The sequence below is a fragment of the Microcaecilia unicolor genome, chromosome 5, assembly GCF_901765095.1.
Source record: "Microcaecilia unicolor chromosome 5, aMicUni1.1, whole genome shotgun sequence".
NCBI classification, from domain to species: Eukaryota; Metazoa; Chordata; class Amphibia; order Gymnophiona; family Siphonopidae; genus Microcaecilia; species Microcaecilia unicolor.
The window spans coordinates 132,024,594-132,042,733 of record NC_044035.1 but is presented as its reverse complement, the minus strand read 5'-3'; the positions used below and the strand labels follow the sequence as shown (position 1 = coordinate 132,042,733).

The 18,140-nt window shown below is 48.3% G+C and overlaps 1 protein-coding gene across 1 annotated transcript in view; it reads right to left on the bottom strand.

The window, feature by feature from the left end:
- The window catches only part of CHAT (choline O-acetyltransferase), a 101,720-nt gene that overhangs the window by 20,513 nt on the left and 63,067 nt on the right, over positions 1 to 18,140 (bottom strand). The window contains 4 exon segments of the mRNA XM_030204983.1: positions 865 to 1,006; positions 1,672 to 1,723; positions 1,726 to 1,793; positions 2,585 to 2,713. Of these exon segments, the coding sequence (XP_030060843.1) occupies positions 865 to 1,006; positions 1,672 to 1,723; positions 1,726 to 1,793; positions 2,585 to 2,713 (391 nt within the window).

Genomic DNA, 18,140 nt, shown 5'->3' with positions numbered 1-18,140 from the left:
TTATTTTTGGCTGCTAAGAACATAGCTGGCCAAGTCAATATTCAGTCTGAGCGTGGAGAGAGAAGACGAAGACGGCAGCTGTCTGAATGCAGCACCTGAATAAGATAAGTGCTGGTTATTATTATTATTAACATTTGTATAGCGCTACCAGACGCACGCAGCGCTGAACACCTGACACAGAGAGACAGTCCCTGCTCGATAGAGCTTACAATCTAAAAATACAGACAGACAAGACAATTAAGGGCGAGGAAAGTACTGGGTGGTTCATATAATTTATGGAAGTCAGACAGAAAGACTTAACATTAGTCTAATGCCTATGATGACAGATAGAACTCCATATATTGAAAGCTGATAGCTGTATCTAGGAGTCTGTTGAGGCTTTTTTCTCTTATAAACCATATGCAGTTATAAGGGATTTGCTATATAGTTATTCAAGTCAATATTCAGCACAGACCAGCTAAGTTCAAAATGGCCAAAGATAGACCTGCTATTGACGCAGCCAGATTTGGCCGTCAAACTTAGCCAGTGATGCACTGGAAATCAGATAGCTGGTTATACCGCACGATATAACTGACTATCAGCTAAACGCTAACTGGGAATGTTCAGCAGGAGACAGCCAGTTATCTCCCTATGAATATCAACAGATAGCCAGTTAAGTACCATTTAACCGTCCAGGTGCCATTCCTAGCTGGTTAAATGGTTTTGAATATCAGCCGGATTATATTTTAATCTTTTCATGTTACTAATACTTTTTCTGCAGTTTTCTGATAATGTTTGGATGGTCATACATTTAGCTGCATGTTCCTTCTCATTGTAATTATTGTAATTTGAAAAGGGTTGCATAATCTCAAGAGGATAACATACTGGTACGGTAGATTTTCCATCAGTCATTGCCTTTACAAACGCTAAAGCTTCAGGAGTTGCAGATCGAATATTGTCTACCCTTCCCTCTTGGAAACGACGTATAGATGCGCTTTCGTATGTTGGCACAAGTTTTTTGTGGCATCTGCAATGAATAAGATTAAAAAATGTTTTTAAAGTGATTGTAAACATTAAATAAAATGTCAATATTTTGTTATATCGTAACATTTAAAATTTTTTTCTATAGTGCTTGCTTTTGTTTTATTGTTTTTATGAAGTTTTCTCCCATCATCCATTCTTAATAACATTATGGGGTGTATTTTGAAAGAGGTCCAGCCATCTAAACATGAATTTAGATGGACAGATTAGCCCCCTTCAAAATCTATTGCTGTTGATTAGTTAAATGTTTAATAGCCCTTTTACTAAGTTGCGGCAAGCACTAATGAGTGCTTACTGCAGGTTAAAAAGCTCTATTGCGAGGCACGCTCAGGTGTCCCACGGTAGTTTTGGGATCAGCGTGCACTTCCCATGCACTAAAAAATATATTTTTGTAGCACCGGATAAGACTGCGCACTGAGGATGGAATGTACTGCCGGTCTGCTGCGGGCTTACTACCGCTTTGTATAAGGGTCTCTTAGTGCCACTGAAAATTGGGGGTTAGGCAGCCCCAGGGGATTTAAGTAGGCAGGAGCCTCTTCTGCCCACTTAAATCCCTTTGAATATCAGCCCGACAGGGTACATGGCACATAAGATCTATCATTGAATGAAAAGCAGCCCTAGCTTTAATGCAATGAAGACATAACTTCTTACCTATAAAAAGTAAGCTGAAGTGCTACTTGAACATAAGCATCCGGGCTCATATTTGTTTCTTCACAAACTCTTTCCCATAGTACTTAAATTTGTAAGCAGCAAAGTCAAGATTGTTTACTATCCTAAAATAACAATAAAATAAATAAGATTTTTTAAATGTCATTTTCCAACATGACAAAACAAAACATTTTCCAGTGTACACCCCTAGTTAGAATCAGGACTGGGATCTGATACTATGAGCTTTCATTCACAGCTACTTGTGCAGTTTTATTTAAAAAGAAATTTCTGGCCAATATTTTCCCCATCGCCGTCAGCATTAAAAAAAAAATACTAACTGCTATGGGCAGAATTAGCCCCAGATATTCAGCACAGCGCCATGTCTGGGCACCAGCACTGAATATTTGGGGTAATTCAAAACATGCTAGTTGCCAGGTCTTATGCAGGTCCTGGCCAATATTTATGAGTACTGTGAAACAGTTGTTAGGAGTTGCGGTGGCCATTTTGAAGCTGGACCCGTGACAGACAGGAGTGAGTGGTCATTGCATCTGCCTCTAGGACCCCCTAGACTACCAGGAAGTTCCAGTTAGGCCTGGGATGACCAACAGAGATGGTGGGGGCTCGAACTAGACCAAGCCAATCATTCACTTCGGCTGGCGGGGAGAGAAGAGAGAAGAGAATTGAGACAGGGAAGGGGGAGAGGTACTTGATTCTTCTCTACATGGAAGTTTAGTGGCACCATCCAATATTCAGACTAGTGCCCGGTTAGCTCTATGACTAAAATTAGAACATTTGTTGTAACTGTGAAAATCTGTTTAATAAAGAAAATTGCAATCACATTTTAACTTGCCATTTCTTTTTTTCTTAGCATGCAAAATGTCTATAAAGTGAAAAAGAACGAGCAATCCATCCAAACCTTTGAAGCTTTTCTGCAGATGAAGCTAAATGTCCTTGAATTTCGGGAGAACATTTCCAACGCAGTCTTCTTGGAGCAGGAAGTTCGCTTACTGAATCAGCTCTCACTAACTTTTTAGGGCTTCCTTTCCTATAATTTTTCAAAAGAGAGCATATAAACTGTTGGGTAATTCTGTAACATGGGTACCTACATTTAGGCACCACATATTTGCATAAATCTTTAGATTACTGGCATGAATGTAGAGAGAGAATTCAATTAATGGCACTCGAAATTCTGCATCCCAAAAAATCTGTGCCAAGTGCGATTCTATAAAGGGAGCACATGCTTTATAGAATCAAGCTTAGGGGTGGATTTGTTTCTTAGTGTTTGCGGGACATACACCTGCTAAACACAGGTGTAAATGCCAGAGCACAACTTGGGCATGGATCGACCTAATTGTATAATTCTTTGCGCAACTTTTGAGAATGCCTCTGACACATCCCTGCCCGTGCCCCCTTTTCAGATATGCACTATACAAAGCATGGATTAATGAGACAAAGTCAACATGGATTTAGTGAAGGGAAATCTTGCCTCACCAATCTACTACATTTCTTTGAAGGGGTGAACAAACGTGGATAAAGGTGAGCCGGTTGATATTGTGTATCTGGATTTTCAGAAGGCGTTTGACAAAGTACCTCATGAAAGACTCCAGAGGAAATTGGAGAGTCATGGGATAGGAGGTAGTGTTCTATTGTGGATTAAAAGCTGGTTAAAAGATAGAAAACAGAGAGTAGGGTTAAATGGTCAGTATTCTCATTGGAGAAGGGTAGTTAGTGGGGTTCCCCAGAGGTCTGTGATGGGACTGCTGCTTTTAACATATTTATAAATGACCTAGAGATGGGAGCACCTAGTGAGGTAATTAAATTTGCTGATGACACAAAGTTATTCAAAGTCGTTAAATTGCAGGAGGATTGTGAAAAATTACAAGAGGACCTTACATTACTGAGAGAATGGACGTCTAAATGGCAGATGACATTTAATGTGAGCAAGTGCAAAGTGATGCATGTGGGAAAGAGTTATAGCTACGTCATGCAAGGTTCCACGTTAGGAGTCACCGACCAAGAAAGGGATCTAGGTGTCGTCATTGATGATATGTTGAAACCTTCTGCTCAGTGTGCTGCTGCGACTAAGAAAGCAAATAGAATGTTAGGCATTATTAGGAAAGGAATGGAAAACAAATTTGTGGATATTAATGCCTTTGTATCTCTCCATGGTGCAACCGTACCTCGAATATTGTGTTCAAATCTGGTCGCCACATCTCAAAAAGATATAGTGGAATTAGAAAAGGTGCAGAGAAGGGCGACGAAACTGATAAAGGGGATGGGACGACTTCCCTATGAGGAAAGGCTAAAGTGGTTAGGGCTCTTCAGCTTGGAGAAAAGGTGGCTGAGGGTCTATACTAGGACTAGGGGGCATGCGATGAAGCTACAATGTAGTAAATTTAAAACAAATCGGAGAAACGTTTTCTTCACTCAATGAGGCATATTTTCAAAGCACTTAGCCTTCCAAAGTTCCATAGAAACCTATGGAACTTTGGAAGGCTAAGTGCTTTGAAAATATGCCTCATTGTGTAATTGGGCTCTGGAATTAGTTGCCAGAGAATGTGGTAGGGGCGGTTAGCTTAGTGGAGTTTAAAAAAGGTTTGGATGGCTTTCTAAAGGAAAGGTCCATAGACCATTATTAAATGGGAAAATCCACTATTTCTGGGATAAGCAGTATAAAATGTTTTGTACTTTTTTGGGATCTTGCCAGGTATTTGTGACCTGGATTGGCCACTATTGGAAACAGGATGCTGGGCTTGATGGACCTTTGGTCTTTCCCCAGTATGTACTTACATAAGTTGTGAACTAATCTTTATAGAATAGCAAGACGTACATGTAACTGCCAATCAAAGCCAATTAACTGCAATAATTGGTTGACAGAGCCCAACTATTGCTAGTTAAGGGCTTGTTAATCAGTTCAGTTGTGCACACATCTTGGGTGTGGGCCCAAAATTCAGTGTGCAATTTTTGGCACGATATATATAGAATCCAGGGGTAAATGTATACACATACATACATACATACATACATACATACATACATACTATATGCCTCCTAAGCACTATTCTATACATTCATATCTTTGATAGTATGTAGTTTGTAGGTGGGCATACACAGGAGCAGCATCTGAGCAGGACATAGCCAGGGCATAGTTACATTCATAGTCTATAGAATACTATGAGGTTGATATTCAGACTGCAAGAGTTAGCTGGGCTGCCTTGCATGATTGGTGCTGAGCTCGGATATTCAATGCTGGGCCACTTCCGGTGACCGGAATTGAATATCTGGTTTATTTTGGCCAGTTTAAACTTAACTGGCCAAGTCAATATTCAGCACTAGCTTGTTAAGTTTAATCCAGCCAAAGATAGGCCTGCTATTTTGGCAGCCCAATTTGGCCAGCAAACTTAGCCAGCCTTGTGCTGAATATTCATGGATAGCCAGCTATATTGCACAACATTGTCTTTGTCATTGTCAAGTTCTTTTTCACCCCCATTGGTGTCTCTAGACAGAAATATCTGGGGTGGTAACAGGAGGGCAAGCTACATATGGGGGTTGGCAAGCCAAAATGACATTTCCGCACATCAAAGCTAGTGGTGGAGGTGTGGTGGTGTGTGTGGGGTCCAGGGCAGATGGAAGCAGCAATGAATCTTGCACAAAGCAAGGCAAGTCGGAGCCCCATGTCCGAGGCAGCAGAGGATCCAGGGCAGCGCATAAGTAAAAGCTGGATCCTCTGCAAACTTGATTGAAACCTCTTTTATAGAGTGGATCCAGAGGATCTGGAAGATCAGGCTTTTGCCTATTTTCTCCATCCATGTGCAGCTTTCTCCCTCTCTTCCCTTCCCCTCCTCTCCATCTATGTGCATATTCTCCCTCTCCTTCCATTCATGTGCATCTCCTTGTCCTTCCTCTCCTCTCTATCAATGTGCATCTTCTCCCTTTCTTTCCTTTTATTCCCCTCCATCCATGTGCATCCCATCCCTCTCTCTTCCCTTCCTTCCTTTCTATCCATGTGCATTTTCTCCTTCTCTTTTCCCTTCCCCTCCATCCATGTGCATTTTCTCCTTTGCTTTTCCCTTCCCCTCCATCCATGTGCAGATTTTCTCCTCTCTCAACCTCCCCTACCCTTCCTCCCACCCATCCATCCAGCATCACCCACTCTATCTCCACACCTCCCTCAGTCCAACATTGCCCACTCCCTCTCTATCTCTCTCCCTCTCGCCCTTCCTCCTCTTCTAAGCATATCTCCTCCTTCTGCCACCACTCGCACTGCCATGCTGGGCCCCTGGCAGCAAGGAGAAAGTACCAGGGCTAACTTCAGCACCGAGGAACCTTTCAGCCCACATGCTCATGAAGGTCAGGTTAGTCCCACCCTTTCTGACATGCATGCATCAGAGAGATGGTACCAACAGGGCCTCCATGAGCAGATAGGCTGGAAGGCTCCTTGTTGCTGAAGTTAGCACTGATCACAGTGGTGGGCCTGGTACTTTCTCTTTGCTGCCGGTGGTCTGAATTCAGAGACATGGCAGTGGGAGGGAAAGGGGATCAGTGCGAATTGGGGGTGGCAAGCCATTTTTTTTAGGGTGGCACTTGTCACCCTGTAGCAACACCTATACTCACTCCCTCCAGGGTCCTACAGAGTTCAGTTTTAGCCCTCGCCCTTTCAACCTCTTTCTTGCACTTCTCCTAACACTTTTACACTCTTGACTTACCCCTTATGTTTATGCCGAAGACATACAGATACTATGCACGTTAGATCCATTAGGACCCTGTGCACATACACTGCAGCAGTAATAGGCTGACCAAAGTGACTGACTAGAATTACTAATGTAATCCCCCAACATACTGGGGATTACTAATACTAATGAGAGACCCCTCTTCAGAGTTACGGGGTGCAGGGAGTGGGTTGGAAAGGGAGAGTGAGAAGCCCAGCCTCAATGGGAGTGTTTGTGGGAAAGTTGCTGAGGGAAATGTTTGTGGGTTATATGGATAGGAGATGTCATATAGGGGTGGAGTTAGGAATTAATAAAAGCTGTTGTTGTACAGAGCACATGGTCTTTGGTTGCCTCTACCCCACCAGGACCCGTGAGGAGAGTGGGTGTCCTGGATAGGCCTAATAACCTAAGGCAGACCTAATAACCTAAGAATAAAGAGGAGGCTTTTGCCAACAAATCATTAACTGAAGGGTGAGGAGTGCTCCGGGTTAGAAGGGTTAACCTACTCCGGGAACAGAACAGGAAAGAGCCTGTTCAGTACCAGAGGCAGAAGCTCAAAGAAGTGCCCCTCTGGAGGAAGGAGAGACAGAGAGATCTAGTCCTAAATGGGTCCGGCAGCTGCAGAAGAGCCCAGCGGGACAGTTTGCTGCAAAAAGTGCCTTGGATTATTCTGCCCAAAAGGATGGGCAATGGACTGGAGGAGCTGTAAATATTTAAATATCCTAGGATTTATAAGAGACTATCAAGTAAGTAGATACCAATAATATTGGACTGGCACAAAATCCTCTTTCAGCAAGTTAAACTGTGTTTTTTCATTAACTGAACTGTTTGTTATAAAGGAACCATGAAGCTTGGATATCTGCCTGTTGCAGCATCCCAGTAAAGTTTTGCATTTGTTTCATAAATCTTGTAGTGGAAGCTTTCTTTAGAGTGAGAGTGAAGTTAATTTGCTCCCGGCTGATAAAGAAGTGGAAAAAACAAGGCTTAAAACCCTAAGGCATATGGGATTATATCCGGCCCTGGCCTGCGCCTAGCTCGGTAAGAAATACTTTTGTAGTGATCCTGTTTCAGATGCTGACCTGAAGAGCTAGCTGATGCCCAGGACTGTGTGGTAAGACCAGGGTTACACTAACAATAGACTCGTGCTGAATCCCAATAAATCAAAAGTCCTTCTTTTTATACATCAGTCTGTCTTGACACTAGCAGCACCTGTTCAACTTTGTTCCATCTCAGTTCCCTTGGTTCAAAATGCAAAAATACTGGGGGTAATTTTAGACTCGGCGCTCACATTCATCCCACAGATTTTCGCTGTGGTTAAACGCTCATTCTTCAAACTCCGCATTATCTGCTCTATTAAAGCCCTCTCTTGCGTCCCCCTGCAATCAATATTCTCATCCACTCTCTAGTAAATAGCCAGCTCGATTACTGAAATGCCTTGTACAAAGGCCTTTGTTGTGTCAAAGATCTCTTACCTTACAGCTTGTACAAATACAGCTATTAAATTAATCACCAGCCATAGCAAATTTGACCATGTCACTCCACTATTAAAAGCAGCACATTGGCTCCCAATGACCCATCATATAACCTACAAACTATTCATTTCTAGTTTATAAAATTCGTACTTCCGATAAACCAGCCTACTTATCTTAGTTTCTCGCTCCTCACTATCCCCTTCATACACTTAGGTCTTCACAACAGAACCAACTTATAGTTCCCACTTTCCGTGAAATCAGAAAGTGTGTAGCCAGATGTGCATGCAAATTTTAATGAATGCCAATTAACCTTAATAATTGGTTGTTAGCACCCAATTATTGATGTTAATTGGCCTCAGTTAATTTGAATGCACATCTTGGGTGCATGCACAAGTTTGAGCACCATATATAGCATCCAGGCATAGGCGCCCGGTATAAGAGGCTTGGGGAGGCTAAGCCTCCCCAGCCACAAGCCCCAAGTATCTCTTTGTCTCATCCCCCCCCCCCCCCCCGATGCAGCATCCATCCCTCTCACTCCCTCCCTGTGGTCGGTCCCTTTAATTTGATTTAGATCGTCATCGCCCATCATCGCTGCCGGTAGCGGCACGGGTACGCCAACATCGTACTACAGCTGAGCTTGCTTCGGGGCTTCGCCTGATGCTGACGTCATGACGTGCCTCGCCTCCTCTGATCAGCTTTCCTTATGATACGTCCAGCCTTCGCAGAAGCAGGAAGGCTGGTCAGAGGAGGCGGGGCACGTCATGCCGTCAGCGTCAGGCCGAAGCCCCGAAGCAAGCTGTAGGGGATTGACAGAATCGGCAGCAGCTTCCACAGGGCAGTGACTGGTGATGTACGTGGCTTCTATTTGCTGTTTCTGCCAGTGCCAACTGAGAAGGAGGGTGTTTGAGGTAAAAAAGAGACCCAGGGAGTGACAGAAGATAATAGTAGGGGCGGGGGGGGGGGGGGGAGAGTGCACTGATGCTAGTCCCTGGTTGATGGTGAGGAGACAGAGGACAATAGTGGGAGGATAGCACAGAGGGCAATAAATGTAATAATATAATAATAATAATACTGGATGTTAGGAGGGGATTGTGCACAGAGAGCAGTACCTAATGGAGGTGGGTGGAGCGTGCACAAAGGGTGAAGGTGAGGGGGAGAGACAGAGGGGCAGTGCTGGATGGTGGTGGGAGGAGACAGAGCAATGATGGATGATGGAGAGTGCACAGAGGGCAACAGTGGTGGGGGAGAGCGGATGGTAGGGGCACAGTGATCAAGGGTGATGCCAGATGGTTGTGGGGTACAGTGGCAGAGGGTGATGTTGGATGGTGGAGATATAGAGGGGCAAAATGGAAAGATCGTCCAAGTACGAATTAGGGCGTTCTTACGATAACGTCCAAAAATAGACCTGTATAATGGAAAAATAGTGTGGGCGTTTTTCGATAATCGATTATCCCTGTAAGAAAACAATCAAATGACGAGCGCATAAGCGTGACTAAATTGGGCGCCCTAAGATGGTCGATTATTGCAGGTGCAAACGACCAAATCACGTGGTGTGTAAAATAATGTACATAGGTGTATCGCAAGTACAGTACATGTTGTTCAGGCCATCCAGGTACGGAAATATATGACGAACGCATATATGTGTCAACTATAGACATATCATGCTGCTCCACCCATACATTCATCATATGTGCCCATCTGAATGTGCGGATCTGCATGCACTGTACACCTACTGAACATGCAGTAAATGTATATTGTGTATATGTGAAAAGGGTCGGGTGGGGTGCGTCATACTCATCTATATAAGGCACGTTTCACACTCCTGCAGGCATGTGCACGTCAAAGATGTCTATGCTTACGAGGGCGTCCACGTGCTGATAGGGGCCATATATGGAATGGTCATCCATATATGGAGCTGTGCATGAAACGACGTCCCTCACGCAAGGTCGTCTATATAAGGCACTTTTTTTCCAACACGTGGAAAAATGGCACAACGCAGGGAGCCAAATTTTGGAGAAGAGGAGAGCCTGCTGCTTGTCCTTCTCTGCCTAAGGCACCGGCATCGCCTTTTCATCCAGCACCACCACCTGCCCCCCAGGCTGCAGGCCATGCGAGCCTGGTCCCGTATCCGGGAAAGGCTAGAAAGGTAAGGTTATGGCCCAACCCCCCTCCCCTCCTGTACCTACACATATAACAGCTCCGTCATCAATGTTACCAGCAGTAACTGGAGTGTCCATGCAAGGATCATGAGTAATATAGGAACATGCACAATCACTAATAATTTGTATGTTATTGAAACGACCACCATTCCCACATCCCTACAAGAATGTATTTCGTTAGGTTAGGTATGTGACTATGCTATTAGTGTTATGTGACAATTTCGTTAGTTATGTGAAGGCCACATTTTCCAACCCCTCTTTGCAGCCAGTGGGTTACAACGCCTCCGAATAGTGGAAGCATGAGACCAATGAAACCTATACCATACTTTATAACATGGTCATGATAACACATATAAAGTAGTTTAACAAGCATACATTATAATGTATACAAACAGTACTGTCTGGCCTCATGCCCACCTCTCTGGCATCATCTGCATAGGAACCAACTCGGTGGCTGCTGTGGGTGCTTCACCACCCCACCCCCAATATCAAATATGTATGGAGGGAGGGGTCATCTCCACTGGGGGTTCCACCCCCCAAAATGGAAAAAAGGTGGCTCCTATGATTCACTACCAATGGAGGTGCCCCCCCCCCCCCAACACTGTAGACCCTCTCTCTCTGGTATGTGAATAGCAAATGAATGTGTGCAGAGGACAAAAAGGACCAACACCCCTGACCCCTGCTCTACAAACTTATATCTTACAGACGCTTTGGAGTCCACCGGGACCTCGAGTCCCTGCGGAGGCGGTTCCGCAGGGTGAGGCGGGAGAGGCCCGACGTCATCCGGGCGGTGCGAAGGCACCTCAGGGCTCGCCGTAAGTATTCAAAAACAGGACACCTGTATACAGATTACTACATACATTTCATGAATAAAGCAAATGTGTTGTACAATATCACTTCCCATGTGCCTAATAGCCACCTAGTAATACCATATCTGTCCCAGATCAAGGATGCAGGTTGCAGGGGTTCTCCCATGAGCGTGCTTGCAACGTCCGACCATCCCCCCGAGATGAATGAGATGATATGCCACACTTTACTATTCCCCTTATTGTGGTGGCTGATTACTGTGTCCTGGTACAGCTGCCTGAGGCCCTACTTTTACTGCATGTTATGGCCTAAATCACATAAAAGAATTGTGCTCAACACCCTTCCCACTGCCCCCCCCCCCCCAATAACTCCTACAACAACTGCCCATCACCCCCCGTTGCATCTCACAATGCAAACATGCTGGTCAGCAATGAATTTGGTATGGCAACATGTCCTGCGTGGTGTGTGTCAGAGGAGGGTCCAGGGTTCTGTTTCATGTCATCTGATGCAGCTCATTCCCCATGGGCATAGGCTAACGCCTTACCACACCCTGCCCATCCCCTGCCTCACGCCACCCAGCTACTGCACTATGCAAGCCATGGTGTATGCACTGATCTCAATCACACTCCTTTTACATACACAGGGCTCCACCAGCAGGAAGCTGAGCGGGAGGATGAGGAGGGCCACCACCTCCAGAAGGAGGAGGAGGAGCAGGAGGAGGAGGAGGAGCAGGAGGAGGAACATCAAGAGGAGGGGCACCTGGATGAGGAGGAGGAGGAGCAGCCAGGCCAGGAGGCGGCCCACCAGGAGGACTCGGAGGACTCGGAGGAGGGAGTCCTCATCATAGATGAGGAGGACATTCATGAGGACCCCTCCCCACCTGCAGCGCCATCGCCTGGCCCACCTCCATCCCCTGGGCCAGCTTCCGTGTCCCCTGGCCCACCTCCATCCCCTGGGCCAGCTTCCGTGTCCCCTGCTGGCCCACCTTCATCCCCTGGGCCATCTTCTTCCGTGTCCCCTGGCCCACCTCCAGCCTTTGGGCCTGCCACTGTGGTGCGCCTCCTGCAGCAGCTGGTAGATGGCCAGCAGCAAATTATAGTTGGCCAGCAGCAACTTCTAGTTGGCCAGCACCAGCTGCTGCAGGAGGTGACAGCCCTACGGCAGGGCAATGAGCAGCTCCAGGGCCCACTAAGGGTACTGCTGGGGCTGCTCATTGCCCTGCTACAGAGGGCCTTACTAAGAGGGCGTGGCCGCCCATAATTTAAATAGGGGGGGCCTGTTGGGGTTGTGTGTGTGGGGGGAGGGAATTGTTGGGGTTGTGTGTGTGGGGGGAGGGAAATGTTGGGGTTGTGTGTGTGGGGGGAGGGAAATGTTGGGGGTTCTGTGGGGGGTGGGGGAGGGGATTGTTGGGGTGTGTGGGGAGTTGTGGGGGGGAGGAGGGCATTGTTGGGGCTTATTTTGTAGGGGTGGGGTGGGGGGGAAATAAATGTTTCTGTTATTATAATATAACTATCAGGGTGTGTGTGTGTGTTTGTCTCCCTTGTGCATTACATATCACCAAATGGTGCTGTTGAGTTGAGAGGAAGGAGGCAGCAGCAGCAATATGCATAGCATTAAATGTGCTGTGTGAATGAGAAGGTGATGTATGTCTGAGAATGTTGGCCAGACAGAACGCCACCTGTTCATTCCAACCTGCATGGCCATATGTGCAGGGGGGTTGGGCCAGGGAGGCTGGATGGATATTTGTGTTCATGAATAAAAATGGCCAGCCAGCATCTCTCTCTCCCTTCCTCCCTCCCCTCCACCATACTGACCCACAATACAGAGTGCCATCAATAAGAGATTAATAGTGTACCACGTGTGATCTGCCAGGTACACACTTCCACATAACTCCAGGTACCACATACACAGTGTTTGCTGTCTGATGGACACATATCCTTACCCACAATCCACATTGGTGGGGGGGGCCCAAGAAGGACCTACAAACAGCTGGCTCATATTTTCACATTGAATACATCAGCTATGGTATATAATGCTGAGGAGCAAAAGGGAAACAATGGGAAACCCAATAGATGGATGGTACTTCATCACAGTTGCAATGTAATACTTGTGTTAGGGAAGGGCACAAAAAAATGGTGCTCATTATTTGCAGCTGTGATGACACTTCTCCAGTAGTCCATCAAGGTGTGTTACATTCAAGTATTCTGGGTTGTGTCAAACTTTGTCTCTGAAGTGACTTGCCTTAGGTGGGATTGAACCAGCAACCTTATGATTATAAGGCTGGTGCTCTAACCACTAGGCCACAGCAGCCACCAGGTTTTAGCCACCACCAGTTACTTTGGGTGGTACCTGTACACACACCCCTCTCCCTCACCACCACGTCATAGGCCTCAGTGGCACTACCTGTAGCCACCTCGATCATTTGTCCATGCTACCGATTAAAAACAATGTAATGTGCATGTTCCCTACCCTACTACCTATGGAGCAATTTAGGAAGGTGTTCCATAATGTGCTATACACATCCATTGCATTAATCATTCTCCCCTCCCCCGCCTATGGACCTTGAGAATGGGTGGCCACTTCATAAATGGGGACTGGGGTACACCACATAAACAAGGAAGATGGAAGCTACCGGGAACCAATACAGCACCTCCAACAGCTGGCCCACACCACTGAGGACCTGCCAACCCCACAGTACAGTGCACAGGAACCTGGTGAAAAGAGAGCTACCTAACATCCGACTCCAGACTACATACATACAGTGAATGCACACTCCTTGACTATGAGCACAAAGAGAAGAGGTGGCAGACAAATGAGAGCTTACCATGAACGTCTGTTTCAAGACTGTGTAGTGCGCCTTTTATCTTCTGGAACATTAGCTGCACATCTCCCTGATTGAAATGACCCTCCCCGAGGGGTGTTTGATTTGGGCCGACTGTACTAAATTCGTGGCCCCCACACACTGCCTGCTACAACTAGGCAGAGAGAATGGGAGAAAGAAAGGGAGCATCAGGGGATGTGGAAGACAGGAAACGGAAGGCGTGGTGGCTGAGGGCCAACAATAATCCCCCCCCCCCCCTAAATACACAGGTGTACCCAAGCATACATTGCTAAACACATACCTTCATATAAGTAGGGTAAAACCCTGTAACTGATTATTACGAACATCGAGCAAGGTCTAAGTGCAGGAAATGGCAGGTAAAATGGCAATGAAGAAAGGGAAGGCAGGTGGAGACCCCCATACTTATCTACTCATAATCGAAAGCATGTGTTCCTAATCGCTATCTGAGCTGGGCACGCTTAGGAATTATGTGTATAATTGAAAAAGTAGCGCCCAAATCAGAAACGCCTATTCCCCCGTCTCAATGGGCGTTCTTGGCGCCTATATAAACGCCCACTCCGTATTTTCCAAAACCCCATTGGTACAATGCCACCACGCATGCCGCCGACCCGGAAGGGTAATTTTCTCGAGGCAGAGGTGGAGCTCCTGGTGCAGGAAATTGTACAGCGGCACCGGAGTCTGTTTGCTCCCACAGGGCAGAGGCTGGCAGCAACAGTAAAGCAGCGGGAATGGGAGGCAGTACGGGACAGCCTGAATGCTGTCTTCCATGCTGGGAGAGACGTGGAGGACTGCAAGAGGAAGTGGCGGAAGCTGAGGAGGGATGTTCGCAGGAAGGCAGGGGCCAATCACCCAGGCAATGACACTGCCAACCTTACACCCATGGAGCTGATGGTGTACTCCCTCCTACCCCAGGAGGGCATCCACGGGATTGGCTCCATGGACACCTCGGGCCAGGCTGAGGACTCAGGTAGGTGTTTCATTATGCAGTTGGGGTATCTGTTTGTGCTGCACTACACTTGTGTTGGGGTCAGGGGAGGGAGGTGAGGAGTGGGGGGCAGGAGGAGGGAGGTAGGTGTGGGGGGGGGGGGGAGTATCTCTGGCTGTCTTTATGTATATTAACAGCCCACCTTTATGATGCTGTTGTGACCTGGTAACCCCTACTCCCTAGCTCTCTACCCTTACTCCCTATCCCAACCGTTGTCATTGGGTTTCCTCTTACCTGTCCTGTGTGCCCATATTTATTGAATTAATTGTAAGCTCTATTTGAGTAGTGGTAGTGGTCATGTGTGTTATAGGAGCAAGCAGACAGGGTGGACAGGGTGGGTGCTGTGTGTGTGAGCACCCCCAATAATGAGGAAAGATCATGTAGCTGTGCAGGGAGGAGGGTTGGTCACTGGGCTTAGCACCCCCAATACTACTTTCCAGTTGGCTCCTATGGGTGTGGGTAGGTTACTACTGTGGCAGAACTTTGGGGGCCGTCCTTCCCTACTACTCCTCTATTTTCCCATTACCAACCTGTGCCTAGTTCCTCCTGTGACCTCTGTGCTCTACTGAGTGTGGGCCACATGCATTCAACTGAAGGAGCCTGTAATGGGGGTCATAAAGCAGTTCTATGCAGTTTAGCAAGTCAGTAGTAACACAACACATGCTGCAATGTTGTTCAATTTAAGATTTATACAACTAACAGCTTGAGCACAACGTTGTGAGTGGTGTCCTTCTCTTGGCTGCTCATCCACCACCTCTACCCAGCTGCCTGCGGGCTCTCTCTTTCGTACCCGTGTCAATTCCATTCCTCCTCACCATCTCTTTGCTGGGTCATCAGGTTGGGGGACATACCAATGTATATGAATGCTGAAAGCCAAAAGTGGGTTATTTGCACCAACACTATTCCTCACTCTTGTGCTATACAGGTGAAGACTCGGAGGAGGCCGGCCCTAGTGGCCTGCAAGGCCAACGCCCTACACCATCCGTCCAGCCTGAACCTCCACAGCCTGCAGCACCAGCAGTCCAGCCTCCACCACCTGCACCAGCTATGCATCCTCTGCGTCCACCACCACCTGCACCAGCTGTCCAGCCTCTGCCACCACCACCACCTGCACCAGCTGTCCAGCCTTCTGCCACCACCACCTGCACAGCTGTCCAGCCTCTGCCACCACCACCACCACCTGCACCAGCTGTCCAGCCACCACCACCACCTGCACCAGCTGTCCAGCCTCTGCCACCACCACCACCACCTGCACCAGCAGAGGCCGCACCTCCAGCACCGGAGGACTTTGTTGAGGAGGAGGAGGAGGAGGGCCCAGCTCCCCGCCAGAGGCCATCTGGCCAAAGGAGGCAACTCCTGCGGCTGGCCACGGAGCTACTCCGCCACAACGTGCGCTTGGAGGAGTACCGGCAGCAGAAACTGGAGCTGCAGCGCCAAGCACTGGAGGCACAGCAGCGAGCACACCAGGAACTCCTCCAGGCGCACCGTGAAGGCCACCAGGAGGTGCTCCAGCAACTGAGACGGCTGGAGCAGAGCATCCAACACCTGCGCCCTCAGGGCACCGCGCCTACTCCAGCCCCCGTGCTGCTGGAGCAGCCCCTGCCATCAACATCCTCCTCCACTGACCACCAGCAACCACCAGCTAAGAGGTGGGCATTGCGCTCCTCAGCCTCCGCACCCACTCCTGCAGCACCCGCGAAATCTGCTCCCATTCTGGGTCCTGTGGCCAGACCACTAGAAGCAAGAAGGTGGCCTGATTTCCACGGTGCAGCCGAAGCTGCAGGCTGCCGTGGGGATATGGAGGAGGACACTGGGAGCAGCAGCTCAGAAGAGACTTCCCATGCAGCACCAGCTGCAAAGGAAGGGCGTGGGAGGGGTAGGAGGGGACGGGGAAGGGAAGGGGAAAATGATGGGACATGCTGTAGGGTGAGGGTTGGTGGGAGGGGGGTGGGTGTGGGAGGGGGGGTGGTGGTGGTGGTGGTGGTGGGGTTGACCAAACACATATGCACTGTATGTACAAAATAAATGTTCACTTACATTCACCTAAAACTTGTTTCAATGAGTCTTTGTCTTGCTCTTACGCCAAGCTGGTAGGCATTGAGCTCTGCTCTGTGGGCTGGGGGTGGAGGGGGCTCCTCTTCCAGCTCATCTGGGGCCTCTTCTGGTGGTGGCTGTGGCTCCTCTGGGAGAGGCTGTCCTCTGCGCTGGGCCAAATGTGTAACATACAGCACGCCACAAAGATCTTGGCCACCTTCTTCTGGACTGTAGAGCAGCTCTCCTCCAGACCGGTCCAGACAGCGAAGCGGTTTTTCAATAAACCAAAAGGTGCGCTCAATGATCCCCCGGGTGCTGCGATGTTTCCTGTTGTAGGTTTCTTCTGCCCTGGTTGTGGGTGGATCAGGGGGGTCATGAGCCATGTCCTCTGCGGGTAGCCTCGGTCACCTTTGCAGAAAAGGAGAATGAGAGGGATGAGTGTGTATCGCTTGGGGCAGGTACAGGGGGGGGTGGGGGGGGATTTGGATAGTGGGTTGTGGTGGAGGAAGCCAGGGCGGAGGGTTGCCCAGTGGAGGAGGTCTAGTATGGGTGGTACATGCATGTTGCACTTACCTAGTAGCCATCCACCAATGAACTCCCCTCGCTGTAAACCTGCGGAAGATGCCCGAGTGCTGTAGGATTAGGCATCGTGGCTGGAGCCGGGGTACCTGGCACACACGTCTAATATCTCCCCCTGGGCATCACATACAACTTGCATGTTCATAGAATGAAATGCCTTCCTATTTCTGTAGGGGGCTTCGTGTGCCCGGGGGGTCTGAGGGCTACGTGTGTGCAGTCTATCACACCGATGACCGAGGGGAATCTAGGCAACAGCATAGAAGGGGGGGCATGTTGTTGTGCAGGGCCTGGGGGGTGGTGGGGAAAGTGATGTAGTGTGAGGTGTGAGTTATGAAGGCATCCAGGAACTGGGTGAGACAGTGTGAAATAGAAGCCTGGGTGAGGCCTGTGTTAGCAGCTAATACGGATTGAAAACTGCCAGTGGCCAGGACAGAGAGAGCGGAAGTGATTTTGAGGTGGGCAGGGATGGGGTTACTCCTACGTGTCTGGGGCTGAAGGAGGGGTGTCAGCTGCTCACACAGCTTGACGAATGGTGGCCCTATCAAACCTGAACCTTGTTAGACACTGCTGGTCAGTGAGTTGTAGGAAGGTGGTGCGGGGCCTAAACACTCGGGGCCGTGAATACCTCCTGCGGTGGGTGGCCTCTTCGTGTAGCATGCATGCCACAAGTGCATTAAGTGCATCCATATCCCCACCACCAGTGCAAGTATTAGGACTAGTAGTCAAACAAAACAGCAACACACACAGATCTGTCACTTCAGCCACCACGCACTCTGGCCACTCACTCGCCAAACAGTACAGGAACACAGAGACAAACGAGGTCAGGGAATAGAGTATACACGTGGAAGAGTGAATGGGGGGGGATAGGGGGAGGGGAAGGGGGCG